This window comes from Clarias gariepinus, chromosome 8 (assembly GCF_024256425.1).
Source record: "Clarias gariepinus isolate MV-2021 ecotype Netherlands chromosome 8, CGAR_prim_01v2, whole genome shotgun sequence".
In the NCBI taxonomy this organism is placed as follows: domain Eukaryota; kingdom Metazoa; phylum Chordata; class Actinopteri; order Siluriformes; family Clariidae; genus Clarias; species Clarias gariepinus.
Genome location: NC_071107.1, coordinates 27,741,590 through 27,769,124, shown reverse-complemented (window position 1 = coordinate 27,769,124; position 27,535 = coordinate 27,741,590). Strand labels below are relative to the sequence as shown.

Here is a 27,535-nt window from a genome sequence, read left to right as displayed (position 1 = left end):
CCTTTGACACAGGTAAATCAATGTAAAGCATTAAAAAAACAGAGGTTTGGTGTTTTGCTTTCGCATTATATTTTTGCGAGACTGCGCCTCCAAATTTCCTGGAGGAGAATTTCGGTGAAGCAGCTGAGTCAGCTAACCTCATTTAAGGGAGCCTAGAAAGACGCTGGGGGGAGGACAACTCTAAATGCAGCTTACTGCGTGCTTGAACAAACACCATTTTCCTTAGCTGTATTGGATGGTGAACTCGGTCTAGTTAAGTATTTTCTGAAATTAAATTTATTTAACCTGGGACAGCTTTACAAGACAGCCCTTTTCTATCTCCATGACACACGCACACTAATATATACTGTATATACGTATATACAACAGGAGGCTTCTGCATCCCTTCTGTGAAACCAGAGAGCCTAGTGCGACAAGTGGTTCCTATGCTTACTTGTGAGTCTCCAAAAAGCACGTCCTAAGTCCCCCCTGTGAAGATCTGTGTGCTGGAATGCCCGCCGCAGGCTAGGATCTCTCTCATTCTGTGATCAATTAGCAGTGTTTCCTTTACTCGCCCTAGAAATTTTTGGAGCGCGTGGCATTGTTCCGCTCATAGCGATGGCCGCACAACATTGGCCTCTGAGACTTTTACTCTGGTATTTTTCTTGGGCCTTTTTTACTCTGGACTTAGCTTCCCACAATGTGTTTATAATGTGACTGGAGTGCGAGATCCGTTCATTCCCTCTGTCACCGGGTGTGTTGAATTGGGTGTCGAAAAAATTTGCGCACATTCCCACCACTAGTTCATGCTGTGGTAAACCTTGAATGAGTTCTTGTACATCAAATCATTTGTATATCAAAAGCAAATTTCCACTTAAGAAATAATGGAAACAAAATATTTATATAAAAATAATTGATAAAAAATATAAAGTAAAAATAAAACAAATTAACCTGAACTTTACCTTTGTAAAAAATTATGACTGGTGGTGGACAATAGAAGAAGCAAAAGCAGGGGGCTACTGTGAGGACGACTCTCTCTTTCACTCTCTCATACACACACACACATTACCAGAATCACTCCTCACTGAAAGTGTTTCTGGTTACTGGAATCTTCCTTTTTTAATGACTTTAACTAATAAACTCTTTAATGGCTCTTGCTTTTTCCTCCTTTTAAGTATTTCATGAACAGAATCAACTTCTGCACTGCTAAAGCCTTCTCAACATTTTTTTCTTCACAAGTGGGAGATGATTAGCCACAATCCCACAACGTAAGAGAGAGAGAGAGAGAGAGAGAACCATTGGCTTAGTTGTAATTATGTGACGCTCAGCAAACAACGCGTATACGTACTTCAGTACTAATATCAGGATCTTGCTCGTTTAACAAGTTAAAATATTTTTAAAAATTTTGCAAGTCTTGCGAAACGCCTGTAGACAAAGTTACTTGCGATGCAAGGTTCCACTATATCTATAGACTGTATTTACATTTAGCTCATGCTTTTGCTTAAAGCAGCCTAGAAAATAACAGGTACAAAAGGAAGAAGAGGATTAGTAATGCAATGAACAGAGACAAATGTTATTTATATATGATAAACATAAGAATATGTTAACATTTTATGCATGTACGGCAGGCACAGTTCTTGGCGAATCTTCACAGTTAAACACACTCTCCTTTAACATTGCCCATAAGTAGGCATCAAGTGGTAAAAGATCGGAAGAAAAGGGGCAGGTATAAAAAGAATTTGTTCTGCCACTTTTTTGAACTCGGTACACTTTCGTATGAGCGAAAATAATACTCAAACATGAATACTTTTTTGTTCGTTGAGAAACCCCATTTCCAGCTATAACTGCACGACACAACTTCCTTCTTACTACTGGGAATACAGCCGGTGGAGCTTTGCCCCGTTGACAAATGCACATGCACAAGTTTCAGTACTGTATATTTTAGTGCATAACTTATTCATGTTGATTACTTTAAGCATGTACATACGTTAAAAGCAAAATAGAACACAACATTTTTTTTTGTTTAATTCCTTGCCATGACACATCTATTTTGAGAAATCAATACCTTTGTTTCCATCTTTTCATCTCTCATGAATACAAGACGGGCATTTATCTCCTCCAGACTGATCAAGGTACGGTGCCTGATGAAATGATGGAAGGACACTGCCTCTACATACTCCTGAATGCCTTGATGAGAAAAAAGAGATAGTAAGATAGTTACTCACAGTTTCATGATAAATAAAATATCTAAATAAAACTTCTCTTGTCGAATGTAATTGAATTGAACAACTCAAGTACTAACAATGTCCTCACTGGATCAAAAAAAAAAAAAGAAAAAAGATGTTACTTGGTCAATCCATATGTCCCACAGTACATATGGACGAGCAGTATCATGCATCAAGCATCTGCGAATTTTATGTGAATTATCACTTGATAATCATCTTCATGGCTACATAGGGCTTCACAATATTTTGATCACACCCACTTTTCGTCTCAAAGCACGTCAATGCACAATTTTAGTGAGAGAAGTGGAAGGACACACACATGCATGCATACACCACAAAATTGAACTGAGGGAACATCAATAAGGTCAACTTTAGTTTTAACCACCCTAAGTTTGATGTCAGCATGACAAAGATGACAAATGACAAAGTTGACACACTAGCTAGTCTATATGATTTAGTCTGCTTGTTCTGAGAATCTGCAGCTCTTGGTCTGCCTGTGTCTAGCCTGCTTGCCAGGCACCTTCAGGGATGTCTTCTATAACCTTGTACTTGACAAATGTGGACAAACAACTACAGTGGAACCTTATATTGCGAGTAATTTGGTCTCCAAGTGTTTTGCAAGACGAGCAGAATTCAAAAATAAATGTTAACTTGATAAACGATCAGGATCATGACATACGAGTAGTGCGAAAGCACTTTGTAGAGGAATTTTTAATTTCTCAAACGGGTCAGCCATGACGATGCCTTAAACTCGGCATAAAGTGGTTAATAACTTTCTATGTGACCTTATATTCAGTGACCTCATGTTCAGTGACATAGCATTTCTAGCATCTGTGGCCTATTCTACACATGTACACATCACAACTGTTAACACTTACACACATCTCACACGCACACACTCATACACACATACAGACGCACAAACACACTCATATCACACACATACACACTTACATTTCTCTCCCTCTCTCACACACAGAAACATGTACACATGCACGCATAAACACACTCATGCATCATACACATGTACACACATCTCAAATGCTAACACTCGCATCACAAATGTTAACACACACTCATAACAGCTTTTTGGAGGTCATAACATGCTCAAAAACTCATAAAAATTGGCAGACAGGTTGGAATCTGCTGACATTAGGATGCCTGAGAGTCGCGCAGCCCTCACACAAAATCTTGCTGCATAGCTCATACACACTTACCTGAACCGGTAAACATTTAGAGGTCACTGAGCTATACACCTTTTGCAGTGCATGTCATGTGCTCAACTTAACAGGAAGTCAGTTATTTTGGGTTGTTTGCAAAATTAATCCTCCTTAAACTTAAACTTACGCTAAAAAGTGGTTAATAAATTGTTTGTGCCATTATATTGAGTGACATCACATTGAGTAACAACATAGTGTGATGCTTTTTTTTTTTCCAGCATCTGCGGCCTATTCTACACACGTACACATCACAAATGTTAAAACTCAGACACACACACCTCACACACACACCCCAAACACACACATTCATACATCACACACAAACATACTCATACATTCTTACATCTCTCTCTCTCACAGACACACACATGCATAAACACACCCATACAACATGCACATAAATGTTAACACTCACCACACCCACATGTGCATACACACACCAGCTTTTTGGAGGTCTTAAAATAAAAAATTCCCCTTATTCTACAAACACACACACACCACAAATGTTAACACACACACTTACATTACTCACTCTCTCTCTCTCTCTCTCACTCACACACACGACAAATATTTAGGGCCCAAGCTGAGAACAGCCCTATTACATCCTATTGTGTTGTGCACCCGGGCGGTGAGGGCTTTTTGTACTGTAGGTCTTAAAGGGGTCATACGGGCCTACATGCACTTTTTTAAGCTGTTTGGAGTGAAATTTGTGTTAGGAGAGTGTGTGCACAACCACTGTACAATAATAAAGAGCCGCCCAGTAATTTTTTGTTTTTATTTATTAAAATAAGATGCACCTTCTGAAATCAGGCCAATCTCAAATGGCTGTCGGTCTGACGCCACACCCCCAGAGGCCACTCCTATATAGCGAACACAGCAGTCGTCATTCACTACCGACATCTAAGCCGCTGAGGACGCAGTGGCTGAATTTTGTTTTTAAAGCTAACGTCCCCACCGATCTACCTAAATGCGTTGATGTTTGCGCTAATCATTTTTCACCGGACTGCTTTATAAACACGGGTCAATATAAAGCAGGTTTTGCTAGGAAGCTGCTCCTAACTGTACTAACGCTTCGTGTTGCTGCTTCATCTTCACCAGGCTCGGTGAGTGTAATTTCTTTTTCTATGATATCTTTCCAGGCTCTATATTCCAGCTTTTCTCACATTTCCGCACTTTGGACCGCATTACCCACAAAGCATTGCCCGCACTGGACTACACTCCCGTGGCAGTGTGTTGTGAAGACACGCCCCACGGAACTGTCATTAGCATTTAAAGGAGCATGTACTGAAATAGGTTGCTGAGTACAGAGCTACTTTTTACCAGGTAAAAGTGATGCTTTTTTACACAACCATTGAGAATTTTTAATTAAAGTATATTTCAAACTTTTCAATAGGACCCTAAAGAATCATATTAACTAATGAAAAATGGAACTGGATGACCCCTTTAACAAGCTCAAAACACAGGTTGTATGAGGTTGTGTAATTTAATTCAAATTTAATTCAATAATGTAAAGATGATTACTGTTATTTAAATTTGTACAATTTTGTTTTAATTAGAAAACATTGTTCATTTGTTCATAGTTGCTAGATTGCACTGTACACCATATCTCAGTTGAGAAATTTAAATTTCTGCATTATTAGTAATGTGGGTGGATTTTCCTTGATAAGCAAGTTGAGTCATACCACTTGTTTATCGTATCGCAAATCGCAATTTTGACCTTAATAATCGCAATATGACATTTTTCCCAAATCGTGCAGCCCTAGTTAACTGTATTTATTTATTTTTTTATAACAGCAAACAAGTTCTGAACGGAAAAGATAAGCATGTTGTGCAGGTGCGCAATGGCTCAGTGTAGTAAAGTAGTAGTGTGGTAGTAGCTATATATTACACCCTAGATCTGTGTAATATACAGCTGAGAATGAAAAGTAACAAAAAATAAAGGAATGACAAGATATGATTTAAAGAAAATCATCTGACACACAGAAAAGACATGGAAGAAAGCAAATGCTAAAATAGGAGACTTTGATAAGATGGACATAAATGAGAAAGTGACCCTGGAGAGAGTTTTAAAAGAATCTGCATCAGACTGAGAACAAGAAAGGAGACCTAAGAAAGTTTGGATTAGTGATTAAACACTGAAGTTAGCTGACAAAAGAACAAAGTTAAAAATCATGAAGAGATAAAATGAGGAATTAAATATAAGGAAAGTTTCAAGTCGCTTAAGAAGAGTAAAAAGACAAAAGAAGATGGATTAATAACAGATATAATGAAGTGTATAGGTACAAACAGAGTAAAGGAAGCATATGCAACAGTTAAACGGAGACATACATTATGAACCATCTATGGCAAAGATGACAACATATTGACAGACATGCAGGAAATAAGAGAGATATGGATTGAGTATGTGAAGGAATTCCTTACAGATAAGAATGTTTAGAAAAAGGAGACAAACTGGACAAACTAAAAGAAAGAAAATTAATCAATGACTCAGAAGATGAGGATTTTTTTTCTGGTATTTTGTTGTACTAAATATTATATACTCAGCAAAAAAAGAAACGTCCTCTGACTTTCAACTGTTTTTACCTTCAGTAAACTTAATGTGTAAACATTTGTATGAACACTAAAAGAGTCAACACCATAACACATAAACTAAAAATGTTTCACAATGTGTCCCTGAATGAAGGGAGGCTTAAAATCAAAAGTACCAGTCAGTATCTGGTGTGGCCACCAGCTGCTTGAAGTACTGCAGTGCATCTCCTCCTCATGGACTGCCTATTGCGGACAGTCTGAGCACTGATGGAGGGATTTTGTGTTCCTGTGGTGTGACTCGGGCAGTTGTTGTGGCCATCCTGTACCTGTCACGCAGGTGTACCGATCCTGTGCAGGTGTTGTTACACGTGGTCTTCCACTGCGAGGATGATCAGCTGTCCTTCCTGTCTCCTTGTAGCGCTGTCTTAGGCGTCTCACAGTGCGGACATGGCAATTTATTGTCAATGTCAATCTCGTGGCATGAACCTACACAAAGCGCTTCACTTTCAAATAATCATACAACGCTAAACCAAAACAGCAAAAGAACATGATAATAATCAGAAGAATAATAATCATTGTGCTTTTTGCTGTTTATGTCCAGCATTGAATAATTATTTGACCACAAAAGGTTTGAATGGCTGAAATAAAGCTGCTCACATGATGCACACTTTCACTTTTAAAAAAAATGCAGTTTAATCAGCAAGTATATATTGGTGCTCTTTTTGGTATATGATTGTACTTGTTTTTCTGGTGTAAAGATTTTACATTTTGTCTGCTTTGCAAATGTCGCCCCACTTTATGATAGATGAATATTATGACTGAAACAAAGCTGCTCGTGTCGGCTCATATCAGGAGCATTTTGATCAAAGGGGAGAAGAAAAGTGAAAAGTGAAAGTGTGTACCAAAAACAGCATTCATTTTATTCATAAAATACTTTGATTACAAACAACAACACAGCAGCACAATGCATGTCTGTGAATGGCAGAAACATGGTTGTGAATAAGCCTTTTAGTAAATGTAAAATGTTTGCGTCGATATGAGAGATTTATAAGAGATTTCTCTTTCCCAAAAATACAACAAACAAAAATGTATATTTGTTAAATAAGCGCCGTCTTCGCGAAACGCACGCCGACGTGAGCCGCTTTATTTCAGTCATAATATACTAACATATTTTTGCTGTGTAATGGACCGCGCAGAACCTCTCGCGGGCGAGCCTTTCTCTGAATACGCAGTTTTATCGAGGGTGGGGTTAAGAAAGACCACACCGGCAAGGTAGATTAATGATTATGAATGCGTCGGGGAAAACAGCAAGGAAACTCACGGAATTCTACTCAATCTTGTACTCCTTTGTCTCTTGCATTGACTTGCAAGCTATGGATAAGTTTTTAAGGAAATGTAAACTCTCCTCTCTTACTCAGGATGAGCTCAATTCAATTAATAGGGATACATCTTTAGAAGAGTTAAAAGGTTTAATAAATTCCTTAAAGAGTGGTAAAACAGGGAATTAGTGACTGGGCTACCACCAGCATTCAATGAAGCAATCATAACTGTTATTCCCCAAAAAAAGGCAAAAATACAGAGGAGGTAGAAGGATACAAACCAATCTCTCTCCTCATCATTCATTAGAAGATACTTTCAAAGACTCTTGCAAATAGACTTGGAAGATTAGGTCTGATACATCCTGATTTATTCCTGGTAGGAATGTCTCACAAAATACCAGCCTATTTAACATAATGCACGTCCTTCTTCTTCTTCTTCTTCTTTGTCTTTCGGCTGTTTCCTTTCAGGGGTCGCCACAGCGAATTATTTGCCTCCATCTAACCCTATTCTCTGCATCCTCTTCTCTCACACCAACTAACGTCATGTCCTCTCTCACTGCATCCATAGATCTCCTCTTTGGTCTTCCTCTAGACCTCCTGCCTGGCAGTTCCAACCTCAGCATCCATCTACCAATATATTCACAATCTCTCCTCTGAACATGTCCAAACCACCTAAATTAGGCCTCTCTGACTTTATCTCCAAAACATCTAACGTGGGTTTTCCCTCTGATAAACTCATTCTTGATCCTATCCATCCTTGTCACTCCCAAGGAGAACCTCAACATCTTAAGCTCTGCTACCTCCAACTCTGCCTCCTGTCTTTTCTTCAGTGCCACCGTCTCTAAGCCGTAGAGCATTGCTGGTCTTACCACTGTTCTGTACACCTTTCCTTTCATTCTCGCTGATACTGTTTTATCGCACAACACACCTGACACTTTTCTCCACCCGTTCCAACCTGCCTGTACCCGCCTCTTCACCTCCTTTGAACACCCTCCGTTGCTCTGGACCGTTGACCCTAAGTACTTAAAATCCTGCACCTTCTTTACCTCTGCTCCCTGTAGCCTCACCGATCCTCCTGGGTCCCTCTCATTCACACACATGTATTCCGTCTTGCTGCGGCTAACCTTCATTCCTCTGCTTTCCAGAGCATACCTCCACCTCTCCAAATTTTCCTTCACCTGTTCCCTGCTCTCACTACAGAGCACAATGTCATTTGCAAACATCATAGTCCATGGGGACTCCTGTCTTACCTCATCTGTCATCCTGTCCATCACCAGAGCAAACAAAAAGGGGCTTAGAGCCGATCCTTGATGCAGACTCACCTCCACCTTGAACTCTTCTGTCACACCTACAGCACATCTTACCACTGTCTTACAGCTCTCATACATGTCCTGCACCACTCTAACATACTTCTCTGCCACTCCAGACCTTTTCATACAATACCACAGCTCCTCTCTTGGCACCCTGTCATATGCTTTCTCTAAATCTAAAAAGACACAATGCAACTCCCTGTTACCCTCTCTGTACTTCTCTGCCAGCATCCTCAAAGCTTTAACATAATGCACCATTCCAAAGCAATTCAAGACAATCTGGTAATTATCTCTCTTGATGCTAAAAAAAATGCTGTTTATTCTGATCCATTAATTCATGGCTTTATTACCTTAAATACAGTTAATAATACAGTTATAATAAAATATCTTTATATGCAAACGATATCCTGTTATATATTACCAAACCCCATGTGAGTCTGCCGGTTATTTTGGACACTAATAATGTTTTTGGGATGCCTTCTGGGTTTAATGTTAATTTAAATAAAAGTGCCTATAAGATTAAAAGATTTGTCTTTAACACAATCTTTTCCATTTAAAGTCTCAATAGAGCAATTAACTTATCTAGGAATTTTTGTTACCAATAAATATTCTTTGCTTTTAAGGGCCAACTTTACCCTTTTAATTTCCAAATTGCAAGCTAATGTACAATTCTGGAAAATGCTCCTAATTTCTCTACTCGGCAGAATAAATGCAATTAAAATGATTTTCTTACCACAGATACTTGTTTTTTTCTGGTGTGCAGGAATGTTCCAATTTTTTTTTCCTAAATCCCTTTTAAGCAAATAGATGAGATTTTTCTTTCATTTTCGTGGGGATATAAAAATCAAGAGCGTGGTTGGGCATTCCCTAATTTTTGCCTTTATTACTGGGCTTCTCCAATGTGGTTAGATGATCATAGTGCTCCTCCAAATTGGCTCCAAATAGTTTGCAATCAATTTTATCCTTACAATACGGGAGCGGTGATTCTTTCCCCTGTAACTCTTGATCAGTCTACCTACAGTAGGCATTTTTGTATTTCTTTCTTTATCTGGAAACAGATATTTGTACTCTACAGATTAGAAATTATATACATGCTTATATAGCCTCATCAGATAATACATCACCCTCTATTACTAATAAGTGTCTTGATCGGTATAAAGGAAGTAAAAAGGCTTTATTAATAATTTATGATCTCCTACAATCATTTAATTCTCCTTCTACTAGATTTCTTAAGGAAGAATGAGAAAAAGAACTGAGTGAAAATTTCTGATGAAACATGGCAGAAGAGCTAAAAGATATTAATGAATATTCTATCAATTCTAGACATTGCCTTATTTAGTTTTAAATTATTCACAGACTGCATGTTTCAAAAAAGAAACTGCATTTTCCAAAATGTCTCACCTTTTTGTAACAAATGTATTTTAGTAGATGCTCATTTGTCCCATAGTTTTATTTTGTGCTCCAAGATACAGAGTTGGAGTGGAATTTCTGATGCCCTTACAGCAATCTTGCAAACACAGCTAGACCCATAACTTATTATTATGGGACTTTCTAAATATATGCATTTGTTATAAGAAGCACAATACAAAATGCTTACATATAGTTTAATTGCCAAGAAACTACTATTATTGTTCTGGAAAATAAAGGAGACTCCTACAGTCAATTTGTGGCTTGGAGATATGATTTCCATTCTACATTTGGAACAAATTAGATACTGTTTAAAGGGCAGTTTGACAAAATCTGGCCTACTTTTCTCTGTTATCTTGGTGGAAACTCTACAGACTAATGCATTATGTGTTAATGTGATGTTTTAAAGTTTCATCATCATACTTTACATTTCAAGTACACAGGTCTGGTAAGGACAGATTTGTAATTAATGTAATTTAGTGCATGATGACTCGGCGGCATACTCGTTCAGCCAAAGCTAACGCTAAGGCTAGCCCACCGGAGCACACCTCCTCTGCACTTCACGTGTCCAACAGGTTTGCTCTTCTCAGTGATGCACCCGCTGAAAAACTTGAAAGAGCTCTGGTTATAGGAGATTCTATACTGAGGCAAGTGAAATTAGCTAGGCATTTAGGGGTGCCAGCGGCAGTGGTTAGGTGTATCCGGGGAGCCGGAGCACCGGACATAGGTTTTCAAAGATAGTGGTACATACTGGAGCTAACGATATATGCCTTCGTCAGTCAGAGGTTAGTAAGAGTAACTTTATAGAGGTGTTCAAACTAGCAATGGTGATGTCCAATGATGTAATATGCTTTGGTTCCAGCCCAATGCGACATGGTGACATAGCTTACAGCAGGTTATGGTCACTGAACCGCTGGATGTCTAGGTGGTGCTCCGTAAATAATGTGAACTTTATAGACAATTAAAGGCCTTTGAGCTGGACTGTTAAGGCAGGACGGTGTCCATCCCACTCGGGATTTCAAGTAGTATAGCTCATAGTCTCAGAAGAGGCCGAGTTAATCGGTGACCATTCAGAGCCCAGGCCAGGGAGCAGACAAACAGGATAAACCAACCGTCTGCTAGCTGCATAGAGTCATCACTCAGGGTTCACTATATTAAGACTGTGTCTGTTACCAAAGCTAAGCAAAAACATAGAAAGACTCAGAAAGTCTGTTTTAGTAATTTAATTAACATAGATACGACAAACTCAGATCACACTGAATGTGCAGCCGGCACCTCTTATCTGAAGCTAGGACTGTTAAATATTACCTCACTACCAACTTTGATTGGATCACCGTTTTGACCCCACAGAACTCGATCAGGCGACTGAATATTTAGAGTCGACATTCCGTTATACCTTAGATAATGTAGCTCCAGTTAAAAGAAAAATTATTAAAGATGGTATAACAATCTGGTATAACGATCACACACGCACTTTAAAACAGACTGCTCAGAAATTAGAACGTAAATGGCGTCAAACTAAACTGTTAGTGTTTTAAGTAGCATGGAAGGAGAGCATACTAAACTAAAGAAAAGCTCTTAATGTAGCAAAATAAACGCATCTCCCCACTCTTATGAAAAAAATAATAATATTAATCCTAAATTTTTATTTAATACCGTAGCCAAATTCGATTGGCCTCTGATCAGGGTTGTGTAACTATGCTTGTATTACTCAGCTTTTGACATTATTGATCATCGTATTCTTCTTCACAGATTAGAAAATGTAGTAGGAATTAAGGGAACAGCCCGCTCCGTATGTACATTTAAATGGTGATTATTCTGCATGTTCTCTAGTGGAGTTTGGTGTTCCACAGGGTTCAGTTTTAGGCCGACTGCTTTTTTCTCTTTACATGCTTCCTCTGGACAATATAATCCGTAAGCGTGGTATTAGTTTTCATTGTTATGCTGACAACACACAGTTATACGTCTCAGGAAAACCAGATGAAAAAAAAAAACAGCTTGCTAAAGTTGACCAAAGCGGGAAAGGATATAAGAGACTGGATGCTAATTAACTTCCTTCTGCTTAATCCTGATAAGACAGAAGTTCTAGTCATAGGACCGAGTGCAACTAGAAGCAAGATTTTAGATCACACTGTACCTTTAGATGGCCTTTCTGTTCTATCTAGTGTAACAGTAAGAGACCTTGGTGTGATCATAGATTCTAGTCTTTCATTTAAAGCTCATGTAGACAATATTACCAGGATAGCGTTCTTTCACCTCAAAAATATTGCCAAGTTAAGGAATATATTGTCGCTAAACATTGCAGAAAAACTAGTTATTGCTTTTATCACCTTTAAGTTGGACTATTGTAACGCCTTACTGTCTGGTTGTTTAACTAGGTGCATAAACAAGCTTCAGCTAGTCCAAAATGCAGAAGCAAGAGTCCTCACTAGAACCAGAAGATACGAGCACATCACCCCTATCTTATCTTCACTTTATTGGCTCTCTGTAAAATTTGACATTGATTTTAAAATACTACTTCGACATACATTAAATGGTCGCATGCCGCAGTATTTGAGTGAACTGCTAGTGTCTTACGATCCGCCCTGCCTACTTTGATCAAAGGATGCAGGCTGCTTGTCAGTACCGCATATTATGAAAACTACAGCTGGGGGCAGAGCCCCGAAGTTATGAAATAGTTTTCCAAATAGAGTTCGGGTCTTAGACACAGTCTCAGGGTTTAAGTCTAGGTTAAAAACCTATTTATTTAATTAATCATTTTTATAAATAAATTTGCCTTGGGTAAAGGAGCAAATCTGGGGGACTCATGGACGTAGAGTATTACGGTGAACTGGTATGTTTAGATGCCGTCTTCCCCACGGTCATTGATCACTCAGGTTTGTGGACTGTGAGGTGATTGGTTGCTTTATATCTCAGGGAACCCTCATGTCTGTGTTTCCTTCTGGCTCTCCCTTTTAGTTATGCTGCTATAGTTAGTCCTGCCGGAGTCTCTGCTTGCACTCTACACTAAATATACATTATGTAACTATCTCTCCTCTTCTGCTCTTCTTTCTTCTGTTCTCTCTCCCCCCTCTCTCTCCCCCCCTCTCTCTTAAACTCTCTCTCTTTCCCTGTCTGTCGAGCTACACATGTCGTTCCTGAGCTGCCAATGATCCAGAGTCCCTCTGTCCTCTGGACGTGTCTGACCCATCCTGGTGCCATGCTTCTGGTTGGAGATCTTGTCACATGGATGCCCTGTGTGTCTCTTTGGGATGTGTCTGGTATCTGGGGACAGTTTCACGCTAAAAACGCAGACTGATGATGACACGGTTCCACCGGCTCTCCGATTCCTGCCCGAACGGGAACCAGGACCACAATTGCCATCTGCTGAATATCACATTCTCAAGAAGGACTGCCCTCGGAATGCAGATAATTCACTCTCAAAAAAGTCTGCCAGGGTATCCGTCAGGTGGATTCGGGACCTCTTGTATTTGTGAAGTGAATGGACACACAAGAAGTATCTGTCTGTATTACCATCCATTTTGCTTATACAGAAGACACAGTGAAAAGGAGGGTGAAATGACAAGGTACATGGACTACAAAGACATTTCCATGTCCTGCACCTGTGACTGCATACAACCAGCACATGTGTGGCGTTGATCTCTCTGATCAGATGTTACAGTACTACACTGCACAGCACAAAACAATGAAGTGGTACAGAGAGATTTTTCTACACTTCTTGGACATTGCTGCCACCAATGCTTTCATTGTGCTTAAAGAACTATATGGTAACCTGTCCCATAAAGAGTTTATGGAACAACTCATCAATGAGCTTTGTGATGTCTCTCAGGAAGTAGCACCAAAACGGACAAGTAGTGACCATGTACCAGTTCCAGGAGCTGAATTGACCTTGGACACCAGAGATGTTGCCACTGCTGGTCGCAGGTTATGTGCTCATTGCAAAGCAGTGCGGGGCAAGTGGCAAAAAACACCTTGGAAATGCCAGGCATGCAATGTTCCCCTGTGTCTTCAGTTGAACCAGGAACTGCTTTCAAGAGTGGCACAGGGACGTGACTATAAAAATTAGACACCCATTTTATCTTGCACTGTTTCTGTTTGCACAATTTGCCTTTAAATGTCTGGGTTTTCAGTTTTTATTTTGCATTGTTCCTGTTGGAGTTTAATCCTGCATGTATGTTTTTGCACAGTTTATATTCTACACTGTTTTTGGTTTGCACCATTTTACCATGAATGTTGTTTGCACTTTTTGCACTTTTTATTTATTTTGAACTGTTTCTGGAATTTTTGCAAGTGAATCTTAAGTTATTCTAAATAAACCACAAACAAAGAAATATGTTTTTGTCTTCTAATTATTTTCTTGTAAAAATTTCCACATACCTGACTGAAAGGGCTAATTATACAGCTCATTATGCGGGTCTTTGTCTTCTCTCGTGTGAATTACAGCATTATTCATGATCATTCACGCCTGCTCGCATACTGCCTTTCTAAACAAAAAGTGTCTTTACAATTTAAATGAATGTATTGTTTTCTGTAAATGAGTAAGGGAGGTGATTGTCACATCATTTTGAAGTAAAACCTCTACATTATAAGATCCAGGTCACAAAAGTCTTGTGCACAAATGTCATGAATGTGTTTTGTGGTTTTATTTCAGTGAGTTGTTTTTTTTGTTGTTTTCAAAAATCACGCATAACATTTTTTTCCTCCAATATACAAACTTGTACATACATGCTGCTCATATATTATTGTTGCCCAGTTTGTGCTGAATAAAATAATATCAGACTTTAGACATTTATATGTTTATAAGTAACTAAAAAATACACAAATGTCAGGACACGTCAAAATCTCTTCAGAGCTCCAAAACACCCTCAGACTCCTAAGGGTTAAGCTAATGCGTTGGTACATGTGACTGATGCTTTGCACTATTGAATTCTCAGATTGTTCATAAAGTGTGGTGTTGTATACTATGCTAGGATGGATCAGAGGAATATTTAATTGTGAATTGTGTTGTATTATGTAGATTGTTTTGATGTGATCGACTGTATGGTTGTGAACGATGGCGGGCCAGACCCAGTGAATTGGTGAAGATAGTTCTACTGCGGAGTCCAACCCCCGACCCATCTCACTGGAGGGATTCTTTGCAACTACAGCTAAGCTGATATTTCACACCTATACACTACCCGGGTAGCAATAAAGAAACCACCACACCTGCGAATACCACAAGGGACCAGGAGAATTTTTGGACACTTTAATTTTAATTTTTTTTTATGCCTTTCTAAATTTAAATTGAATTGTCTTTATTACATTCATGTGTTGTGTTGAGTCACTTACACATTTCCGTGAGAAATAGCAAATTTACTGTTTGTGTAATAAAGCAGGCTGTTATTGGTTTGTATAAACTGGACTAAAAAATATTTAATTACCCCCCAGAAAGTCAAACCTAGCCGATATCGATATCAATTACGATGTTATATCATCCATTACATTATTATTACCAGTTACAGGGAATTTTTTGGCGAGCCAGCCAGGAGCATAATTACAGCCCATGCACAAGCTGTTTCATTTAAATGAGCGACATTTTCTGTTATTCTCTGCCACTAACTGTGTAAGTTCTCCCATTTAAAAAGATGAGAGAGGCCTATAATTTTCATCATAGGTATACCTCAACTTTGAGAGACAAAAAAAAAAAAAAATACAGAAAATCACTTTGTAGAATTTATTTATTTGCAATAAAATAATTTATTTAAAAATTATAGTGAAAAATAAGTATTTGGTCACCTACAAACAAGCAAGATTTCTGGCTCTCACAGACCTATAACAATTTTTTAAGAGGATCCTCTGTCCTCCACTTGTTACCTATATTAATGGCATCTGTTATCAGTATAAAAGACATCTGTCCACAAACTTAAACAGTCACACTCCAAACTCCACCATGGCTAAGACCAAAAAGCTGACAAGGGACACCAGAAACTTGACTAGAAACAAACAGCTTGATGTAAAGAAATCAATTGTGGGAGCAATTATTCGAAATTGGAAGACATACAAGACCACTGATAATCTCCCACAATCTGGGGCACCACGCAAAATCTCACCCCATGGGGTCAAAATGATCACAAGAACTGTGAGCAAAAATCCCAAAACCACACAGGGGGCCTTAGTGAATGGCCTGCAGAGAGCTGAGACCAAAGTAACAAAGGCTACCATCAGTAACACACTGCACAGCTAGGGGCTTAAATCCTGCAGTGCCAGACATGTCGCTCTGCTTAAGCCAGTACATGTCCAGGCCCATCTGAAGTTTGCTAGAAAGCATCTGGATGATCCAGAAGAGGACTGGGAGAATGTCTTACTTAGACATCTAGAACTTCGTTTTTGGAGCAGAAAAAATGCTAAATTGCATTCAAAGAACACCATACCCACTGTGAATGGGGGGGGGGGGGTGGAAACATTTTGCTTTGGGGCTGTTTTTCTGCAAAGGACAGACTGATCTGTGTAAAGAAAAGAATGAATGGGACCATGTATCATGAGATTCTGAGTGAAAACCTTCTTCCATCAGCAAGGCCATTGAAGATGAAACATGGCTGGGTCTTTGAGCATGACAATGATCTCAAACAAACCAGAATAGCACACTATTTGCTTTCATTATTTTACAAAATTATAAGGTTGTCATCGTGAGTGCACTTAAATACAAATGGAGTCTTATAAAGACTATGTAGCTCACATGGTTTTATTATCTTTATTATAGTTTTTGCACATTAATTTGACAACTGTGGCACACCCACTTTTTCTGATGCACATCCAGAGTCTATTTTCTGTTACACATGATAAAATCTAAAGGCTCACTGTTGTCATTTATTTTGTTCAAATTCAATGCAAATTAAAAATGTTTATATTTAATTTAAATTCAAAATTTATACTGTAATTTTAGTACAGTGTAAAAAGATTGCTAGTAACCCATTTTGCGAGCAATCCGCAAAAGAAGCAAAAATGTTTTAAATAAACTTTGACTTGAAAGCCGAGCAAATCTTGTACTGAGTATCATGTAGCATGCATGTGCTTCTTGTTTTGACGCTGAGTGTCACGTGATGCCAATGGTTTTTCTCTCTTGTGCGTTGCGGAATTGTGGGTAATCTTCTCCTTTGCTTGGTCTTAGTGTGTCTCTCTCAAGTGTAGGACTCGAGTCTCGAGTGTATATTCAACATCCATGCACGCGTGTACTGTTTAAAACTATGACCACGTGTGCGCATAAAGCACAGTTTATTTCGTGTTTGTGTGCGTGTGTAAAAGTTATTCTTCCACGCACACATATACTATTTATTGCAACACATGCGTGCGTGTATTTTTCTTTTCTATTTCTATTCGAAAATGGATCTTTAACCTCTCTAACATGCGCGCACACAGCCTGCGGGCACAAACACTAACGGGAACACTTATCTGTCAGGATTTATTTTTACTTTTTTCAAAGTTAAAGTGCAGGTTAATTTTTATTCATTTTTACCTTATAATTTTGTAGTAATTATTTTTATATATTTTTTGGGGGGGGGGTTGTGAACCAATGTATTAACTAAAATACATACTACTGTCTGATCAAAGAAAGGCACATGCAGTTCTAATTGGGCTATAACTTAAAGTATTAGATAATTAAACCTGCCATGTTGATTCGAGCTGTTACACAGAGACTGAGAACAGAGCAAAAGCTATAGAGAAGTATACTGGAAGTGTGTTAAGATAATACAATAAACCCAAAGAAATATAAACAATTTGACAATTTCTACACTGTAAACTATGTATTTAATAACAAATCACACAACACTGTTACATTTACCTTATGCTGATAAAATAATAATAATAATAATAATAATAATGTAAACTAACATGCATGATGAAGTTCTGTAGTTTTCTGAGTGTCCAAAATGCACAAGTGCTACTTATTAGTTAAATTTGTTTATTATCGTTACTATTCCATTTATGTTTAACAACTTTTCACATTATTTACATTAAAATAGGAAGAGGTGACATTTTAAAACTAGAGAATTGAAGTTCTGTGCAGACAACCCTTTTTTTTTTTAAATGCAATCAATGTTTTTGTTGAAAGGAAAAAAACAAGAGAATCATTGATCTCAATTCCCATGAAGAAAAAAAATCATGATTCACATTTTGTCAAGAATTGCGCAGCCCTAAGTCAGGATTGTCCAACACATTTTTCTAATCTGGCAACAAAAGTTGTCCTTTAAATCATCTCTTCCTCTTATCTTACAACCTGGATAGAAACCACAGTGCTCCAAATCATCTCACAAAACCTTGTGCCCTTCAAGCACACGCCTTCACAGCCATCATGTGTGGTCCCCTTACATCTGGTCAAGTACGATTTAACACTAGAAGCGCCGCGCCAGTGTCACCTACTAAAAACGCCGTTCAGCTGTCATTTGACCGCCTATTGTTTTGAATGGGAAGCTGCTGCTGACACACAATGATCGCTAGATGGCGCTTTCACCCAAAGCAAATAGTTTAGCTCCAAAATCAACTTGCACTTGGACAATGCGCCATTCATTCCCGCGTTGATAATAAGCGGTATCTTTTTTACATATTCAACTGAAAAAACCTACTACAGAGTCTCTAAGGAACAAAGAAAGAGAGGGGAAAACGGCAGAAAAAAAACAAGTCATTTTTTGCATTATAACCCAAAGTTTTTGGCATGACTTTTTTCTGCCGTTTTTTCTCCTCCTTTGTCCATCTAGGGGCTTCGTACTATAACAAAAAGAAAAGCTCTACTTAATACTTTATATCGTATGGAGAAAATTTATTCGTTTGTTCATTCTATTTGAAGCTTCTGAACGTCTCGGAGCAGCGATTTAGTTTTGAACTCGCTTCCGTGAAATTATCGCTAAAACAATATTAAATTTGAATAAATCAGATCTACTACAGCAGATAATAAACTATGCTATGCCATAACCGAAGCAAACACCACGATTATGCCTCGTTTCGTTCGGTGTTGCTAGGCAATGAACCACGAGCCTAATCGGCGGGAACGCGGTTCAGGTTATGTATTATAAACCTGCGAATTATTTCACTGCTTATGTTCATGTAATAAAAGCGAGTGAATGTGGAAGTGATGTGTGGCCACTGAATGAGAACTAAATCAAAGATTTCGGTAACTACACTGAGTGTAACATCTGCATAGTGACACTAAACAGCTGAACAATTTCACTTTCCCGTTTACCTCTGAGAAAAAAAGCTGTATTTTGTTTGTTCATATTTAGAATGTTTATAAAAGTCCACGAAGTAGGCGCGCGCGCACACACACACACACACACCTCCCCTGAGCCCTCGGTCAACATCTAATCACCGTCGATATGCAAATGAGTCAAGACGTAGTCTAACGTGGTGTCGTGTCGGATTTCAGCGGTCACGGAGAGGAAAGACTTTGAAACAGTTTCAGTGTTTTTTCAGTTACAACAAGCACAGCGATGAGTCCACGTTGTTTCACTGGTTATGACATAGTGACACTAAACAGCTGAACAACTTCACTTTTCTGTTAACCTCTGAGAAAAAAAAGCTGTATTTAGTTTGTTTATATTCAGAGTAACACCTTCCAACCACCTCTCATAGTCTATTGTTAGTTTTAATGATTTGGCAGAAACTAATTATCACTACATAAGTACCCCAACACCACTGATCATGAGTTTCAGCTGAAACTAATTCTATACATGCAACAGAAAATGTAGATGCAGATTCCAAATGTATAAAGGTGCACTCTCTCCCTCTCTCTATATATATATATAGCGGAAAAGACTTTGAAGCAGTTTATATATGAATCTAAGCTTGAACTTATCAACATTGTTTCGTTCAGATTCCGCTCCAGTGTGTTCCTTAATCTTTATATATATATATATATATATATATATATATATATATATATATATATATATATATATATATAGCTATTACTTGACCCTGAAGTTTAGTTTAGCACACAAAAGTCCTTTCTGGTAAATCAACTGCATAGGTATTTTATTTACAGCAATTCATTAAAAATGAATATATATTGTACAGTACAAGGTAAACACGAGAAAGATTACAAAATGAAAAAACTTCTTTATAAACAGCTTCTACTGTGCGTCGAGATGTTGAAATCCCCTGCATGTTGCCCCTCAATTTTGTGCTTCCATTTCAAGTGGAGAGATATTTGACCGACAGCTTAGAACAAAAGAACTGTAGGTGTGATCACAACCCCCTCCGAACGACCGGGCCATCAATCACTGACCACCTCAGAAGTTCCCTCCAATGTATGCTGATGTTTGCAAGTATTTTTACAAAACTATGGCACTTTATTTATTTATTTATTCTATACAAGGGCACTAACTACACAGATCAAACTGTTACCTTATTTTATTCTTATACTCATCGCTGTGCTTGTTGTAACTGAAAAACGCTGCAACTGCTTCAGGGGAGGTGTGTGTGTGTGTGTGTGTGTGTGTGTGCGTGCGTGCGCTGCAGCCTGTGAATACGCACAGCCGAGAACAGAGACATGAGGGACATCTAATACCGTATAGTGTCCCTTTTTCAGCGGATTTCTCTGCTACCGCAGATTAGTTTATCAACTTGTAATATATTAATTTTAGGAATATATTAACATGTGCAGACATTTAGTTGAGGGGGCGCTGCCCCTCTTGCCCCTGAATAGAGCCAGCCTAGATAACACACACACACACACACACACACATATATATATAGCATGCATCTTTATACATTTGGAATCTGCATCTACATTTTCTGTTGCATGTATAGAATTAGTTTCAGCTGAAACTCATGATCAATGGTGTTGGGGTACTTATGTAGTGATAATTAGTTTCTGCCAAATCATTAAAACTAACAATAGACTATGAGAGGTGGTTGGAAGGTGTTACTCTGAATATAAACAAACAAAATACAGCTTTTTTTCTTAGAGGTAAACGGAAAAGTGAAGTTGTTCAGCTGTTTAGTGTCACTATGTCATAACCAGTGAAACAACGTGGACTCATCGCTGTGCTTGTTGTAACTGAAAAAACACTGAAACTGTTTCAAAGTCTTTCCTCTCCGTGACCGCTGAAATCCGACACAACACCACGTTAGACTACGTCTTGACTCATTTGCATATCGACGGTGATTAGATGTTGACCGAGGGCTCAGGGGAGGTGTGTGTGTGTGCGTGTGTGTGTGTATGTGCGCGTGCGCGTCTACTTCGTGTACTTTTATAAACATTCTAAATATAAACACACAAAATACAGCTTTTTTTGCTCAGAGGTAAACGGAAAAGTGAAATTGTTCAGCTGTTTAGTGTCACTATGCAGATGTTACACTTAGTGTAGTTACCGAAATCTTTGATTTAGTTCTCATTCAGTGGCCACACATCACTTCCACATTTCCCTCGCTTTTATTACATGAACATAAGCAGTCAAACATTCCGCAGGTTTATAATACACCGCGGCAAAGTGAACCACGTTCCCGCCGATTTCGACTGAACGAACGGAGGCATAATCGTGGTTTATATAATAATAATAATAATAGTTTAATAGTTTATTATCTGCTGTGGTAGATCTGATTTATACAAATTTAATAATGAGGCTTTATATCCTCAGGAGGGGTCATTACATATGTAATATGTAAAACAATATTGTTTTAGAGATAATTTCACGGAGGCTTCTAACAGAATGAACAGACTAATGAATTTTCTCAAAACGTTATAAAATTAAGTAAAGCGAAATCCCCTAAATGTCCTTATAAAATATCGCTGATTATCAACGCCAGAATGAATGGCGAATTGTCGATATTTCACGGAAATATATATATATATATATATATATATATATATATATATATATATATATATAAGTATATATTTAAAGTATTAAGTACGTTACAGCTATTTTTACTGTTTCAAATACATGATTAATATACATTACAAATACTAAAAATGTACACTTTGTGGTTAATACAAATATACTTTATTATATCATATATATATATAATAAACTGCATATATGGAATGAAACCTGTGATAGTTACATATACGCTCTGAATGACGCATAGATAGTATGCGCGATTCCTTGCGCCATCTGCTGAGAGAAATGAGAATCGCAGGTTGAAAAAGACAGGAAACGTCATGCCACCGCGCAGCTGTCAGCGATTTCACGTAAATAAGAGCAAAATAGGGTTATACTGGCTTTTACTGGTGCGATTTTGAAAATGTAAGCATACAGGGTGATTAAGCTCACGAAGCTAGGAAAAGTCATGGAAGGAGGGTCCTGGAATTTGATCTAGTGTGAAGTATTATTTTTTTTTTACCCCCTTGCGGTCAAATGACCGCTGCTCGGCGCTTCTAGTGTTAATAAAGAAAAAAAGTTACTACCATCCTGAAGAAACCCATTTTGAATCCAGCAGACATCAGCAAATACTAGCCAGTATCACTTCTCTTTGCAATCAACTATCCTTTATCCTGTCACAGCCCAAACTTTAATATCCTAACCACTTTGGATTCAAACTAGTGCATTCCACAGAGAATGGCTTTCACTAGGAAGCTACACTGACCAGCACCCCCCAAACAAAGTAATTTAAACTAATATTTTGTTGCCCAAACGTTTGCTTTAAATATGGCATGTATTCGCTATGACATAGTATTTATGAGCTTATGTTTAGCAACATTTATTTCTATATAGAGAGTCTATATAGAGAGAGTCACAGTGATTTCTGAATGATGGGGGGTTAGACTGCTGTGTGAAGTCTTCTCCAGCACATACATGCCAAAGATTCTCAAAGGGGTTAAGGTCTGAACTCTGTGGTGGCTAATGCATGTGTGAAAATGATCTCAATCTCTGATCCACTCTTTACAATTTGTGCCCAGCAAATCCTGGTATCGTCAACTATCTGTGCCATGAGGGACCCTATTGCGCCCATTACTCTTGAACAGAGTAAATCTAGAATCAGACAACATGACCATTTTTCAATGTTCCACAGTGTATTCTTTATGCTCCCTAGCAAGTTACAGAAATTCTTTTCTAATTAATCTCACTAATAAGTGGTTTTAAGGCTGAACAGTCCCACATGCTTTCACTATTAAACAAAGCCATGAGCTCTTTTGTTGTTTGTTTTGACAGTTTGATTTCACCAATGATCTCTAAAAAAGATTTTAATGTTTTTTTTTTTATTTATTAACCACTCTTCTTAAAAGAAAATGATTTACGACTATCCTTCCAGGTTTTAATATAGGTTTTACAGTTCTTAAAGCAATTTTAGTAGTTTCAGCAACCTCCTTTGTTGTTTAGTGTGCTGGATACATTCATTTTACCCTTCTGAAACAGAGTAACACCTATGCCACAGCCACAGAATGTCTACTGACATAGTTGTTTAAGGAAGAAGCTACACACTCCATTTAAGTTAAATTTTTTCCAGATGAAACATTAATTACTCCAGTTATTATCTAGTAAAAGGCAATGACCTATTTGCTTAGCCAAATCCAGGTGGAAGACAAAGAGGGCATCCGAACTGCTTGATGCAGACACTTAACTGGTGTCCCACAAGGCTTAGTACATGGTCTCTTTTGTTCTCTCTACACTCAATCTCTTGCTGAGGTCATATTCTCACATGGGTTTTCACTGCTATGCGGATGACGCACAACTCATTTTCTCCTTTCCTCTCTCTGACACTAATGCTCAGCATGTCTGGCAGACATCTCATGTTGGATAGCAGTTAATCATCTGAAACTTAACCACTGAAACTGACCTGTTGTTCATTCCAGGTGTTTTGTCCCCCTGTTAGGACCATGTGTTCTTCTTGTACAGCTCTCACCTTTGGTAATTTCTTGCAAACATGGGGTAATCATTTACAATCAACTGTGCTTTTTTATGTATAAGAATAGACCTTTAGATCTTTCTGATATTGTAAAAAAGAAATTTACATGTGTGTGCATTTAAACTGCTAACTACACACACATGTAAATTTCTTCTATACAATATCAGAAAGATTTGTCTATTCTTATACATACAAACCACCAGGGGCTTATTCAGTATCGTGTCATTATAAGACTGAACTCAGGTCTGCTGCTATGCGCTATCAATTTCTGCAATCACCCCATTATTTTGCTACCTCTACTGGATTTCTTGCTTTCATCAAACTGCAGTGGCTGAATTTTTTTCTTAAAGCTAACGTCCCTGCCGATCTACCTAAATGCGTTCATGTTTGCGCTAATAATTTTTTCACCAGACTGCTTTATAAACGCAGGTCAATATAAAGCAGGTTTTGCTACGAAGCAGCTCCTAAAAAATTAATCTGTACTAACGCTTCGTGTTCCTGCTTCATCTTCACCAGGCTCGGTGAGTGTGATTTCTTTTTCTATGAATCTTTGCAGATCGCCTTTTCTAATAATCACGATGAATGCGGAGTGTATGTTAACTTACACTCTCATAAAACATGGTTATGGCTTCTTTTATATGTACATCCGTCTCTATATAATTCTTAATCGCACGTTTATAATAAACAATGCATTGAGGTGATTGTCCAGTTGCAAACTGTGTACGTAGTCGGAAAACTATATTATGCTTACCTTTGTAACGTTAGATGGTTTATAACGGTGTCTGTTAAAGATTAAGAAGTCATGTAAACAGATCAGTAAACACATCGCGTTCGTATCTCTCTCAGTAAGCTTCTCCTCTTTTTTTGTTGTTGCTCGCGGCAGCGTAACAGCCCGTTAATTCATGCCCGTGCAGTGATGAGAAAAACAAACGGGTCGATGCATGTCCATTCTTTTAATTTCTGTGTTGTCAGGCGATATTGTCAGTATTACAAACTTCCGCGTAGGTTCCGTACTTGAGTCAAACCAAAAACTACTTAAGAAAACAGGCTTAGGCTCTATATTCCAGCGTTTTCCAGTTTGGACTGCATTACCCACAAAGCATTGCCCGCACTGCGTTGTGGGCAATGCTTTGTGGGTAATGCAGTCCAAAGCATTGCCCGCACTGGACTACACTCCTGGCTATACCCCACGTGTGTTGTGAAGAGACGCCCCACAGAACTGAGGGGCGGGCTCAGCAGAGATCATAAGCATTTAAAGGAGCATGTACTGAAACAGGTTGCTGAGAACAGAGCTAGTTTTTACCAGGTAAAAGTAGTGTTTTTTTACACAACCATTGAGAATTTTTAATTAAAGTATATTGCAAATTATTCATTAGGACCATAAAGAATCATATCAACATTTAAAAATGGTGCTGGATGACCCCTTTAACAAGTTCATTAAAAGACAAACTTAGGAGAAGTGGAATGTGAGAAAGGTAATGTGAGAAATCTCAATGGATAATGTACTGACTCCTCCACTATTGACTGTTAGATGGTGCTAAGATGGGTTCTTTCAACCTGTCGGCGCGCAAATGTGTTTGTGTTAAAGTTAGCTCAAACAAACCTGACAAATGCAGGAGCACACACACACCTGTGGCACTTTAACCGTTAGTGCACCAACAAAAAAAAATGTTGTTTTGTAAATAGCCTATTAAACCACGATAACATTAGTGCAGAACGATCTGAAGAGGCTTTTCTCTATCACATCATGACTTTGAGACGTTCACAGTATATTTGAACCGTAGACAGTGTTTATTTTGCTGAACATTACAAAACAGCCATGTCCAATAAAGCAGTGCATCTTTAATAAGCCAATTTGGTTTTGAGTCAGAAGTTAACCCCGTAAAGTAAAAAGCACCCGTACACTTGACCCTGAACAGCCACGGGCCGACTTAAAATAACAACAATATTTGGTAACGGTATTTATATTTATGTTTTTTGTAAATATTTTTAAATGTTCAAATGAACGTTTCAGAGTATATAATTTGTTGTGTCATCTTTTTACAACTGTTGGCTGATTTTGTAATTGAGATTCATGGGTTACATTGAAATAATTTTTCACACAATCACAATATAAGCCCCCCTCATGCATGAGCTCTCTCTCACTCTCTCGCACATACACAAACAGTACACGCACACACAAATACATTAAATTATGTAAAACCAAAAGAAACTAGGGCAAAAAATATCAGAGTGAAAAATACAGCAGTAAACTGTAGGTGATCCCTGTCCTACGATAACAGGCGCTAACCCTGTGGAACTTTTTAGTTGCTTTAGTATTTTTTTCAAGTGTGAATGTTTATGAGGATTTAATCTGTCTCTGCTGCCACATCTATTCACAGTTGTGATAAGTGATTAATGCCCAATCAGATCTCTGATGGGGGATGTTATGCATGGTTAAATGACTAAATACTGATCCATATTGACAGATATTTGTTCCAGATATTATGCGCCATTAATGGATTTGTTATGCCAATTTTTGACTACCAGCAAAAAAAACATCAGCGAAAACATAAAAAATATAACGAAAACAAACCCAAGCAGAAGTTTCATTTTAAGCTTTACTTTGCAGCAAAGTATTATCTACCAGTGTGTTAAACGGAAATAGATAAAATACATCGTAATGTTTAATACTGTACATAGCCTGCATTTGCCTGCAACTATTAGTATAGATAAATTACAAATGTTACAGTGTCTTTAAGGATTATTAAGGATGTCTTGAAAAATATTGCAATAAGTAGTTTTATTTATTTAAATCAGGTTTTTTTTTCATCTATTTATGAAACTATATTGACAATACAAGAACTGCCTATATATTGAACATAGTGTTTAAGCTGCCTGGACACTGCAGTCAACTGAAGCAGTTTTAAGCGGGATTATACAGCATTGCAACTAGGGCTGCAACTACTAATTGATTAAATCGATAATTATCGATAATGAAATTCGTTGTCAACGAATGCCGTTATCGATTAGTTGGGCTGCTCACATTACTGAGGAGCGCGACCACAAGATGCACAAATACACAAAGATACACACAGATACACGCGCAATGGAGGTTACAGAAGCGTCTGCAGGAAAAAGCGTGCACCCCAAGTCCTCCAAGGTATGGGAGCAATTTACATTAAACGCCTCTAAGGAGACGGTTGCCTGCACGCTATGCAAGACCGAGCATTCATGGCATGTCATGCACGAACACTTAAAAAGAAAATATGTTGGTGTTACGGATGGCGAAACGTCAGCAGGGTCAGTAAAAACTGTATCTCTTCATCGTGTAAAAGTTCTATAGTTCAAGTGCTCTTGTTCAAACTATTTGCTCATTGCGCAATCCCCTCATGAGCAATAGTGATAAGTTAAATGGCGCTACTTCAGATAAGCTTAAGTTACACGGTGCGAAAAACAGTAGAATATAAGTGATTGTTGTGGTTTTCAGCGAATGCAAATAACAGTACATTTGTGACTATTAGCTTTTTGCATTTCTACAGTTTTTTTTTATAGTCCACTACAAAGTTAACTTGTAACAAACGTAATTTACTGTGGTTTTACTTATGCATACATCATTTTATTATACAACATTACATTATTGTAGCTGTTTATATCTTAACAACTGAATATGTCAGTGTATTTTTTAAACAATATATATGGGTCATTGACGGATAAGACTTTTTAATAGGCCAATTTTAAAATAC

The 27,535-nt window shown here is 38.0% G+C and overlaps 1 protein-coding gene across 2 annotated transcripts in view; it reads right to left on the bottom strand.

Moving 5' to 3' along the window:
* tsnax (translin-associated factor X) overlaps nucleotides 1-27,535 on the bottom strand; it is a 40,555-nt gene that overhangs the window by 1,996 nt on the left and 11,024 nt on the right. For both annotated transcript variants that reach the window (XM_053501670.1, XM_053501671.1), the window contains one exon: nucleotides 2,045-2,166. In XM_053501670.1, the coding sequence (XP_053357645.1) occupies nucleotides 2,045-2,166 (122 nt within the window). The remainder of the gene's footprint in view (nucleotides 1-2,044; nucleotides 2,167-27,535) is intronic.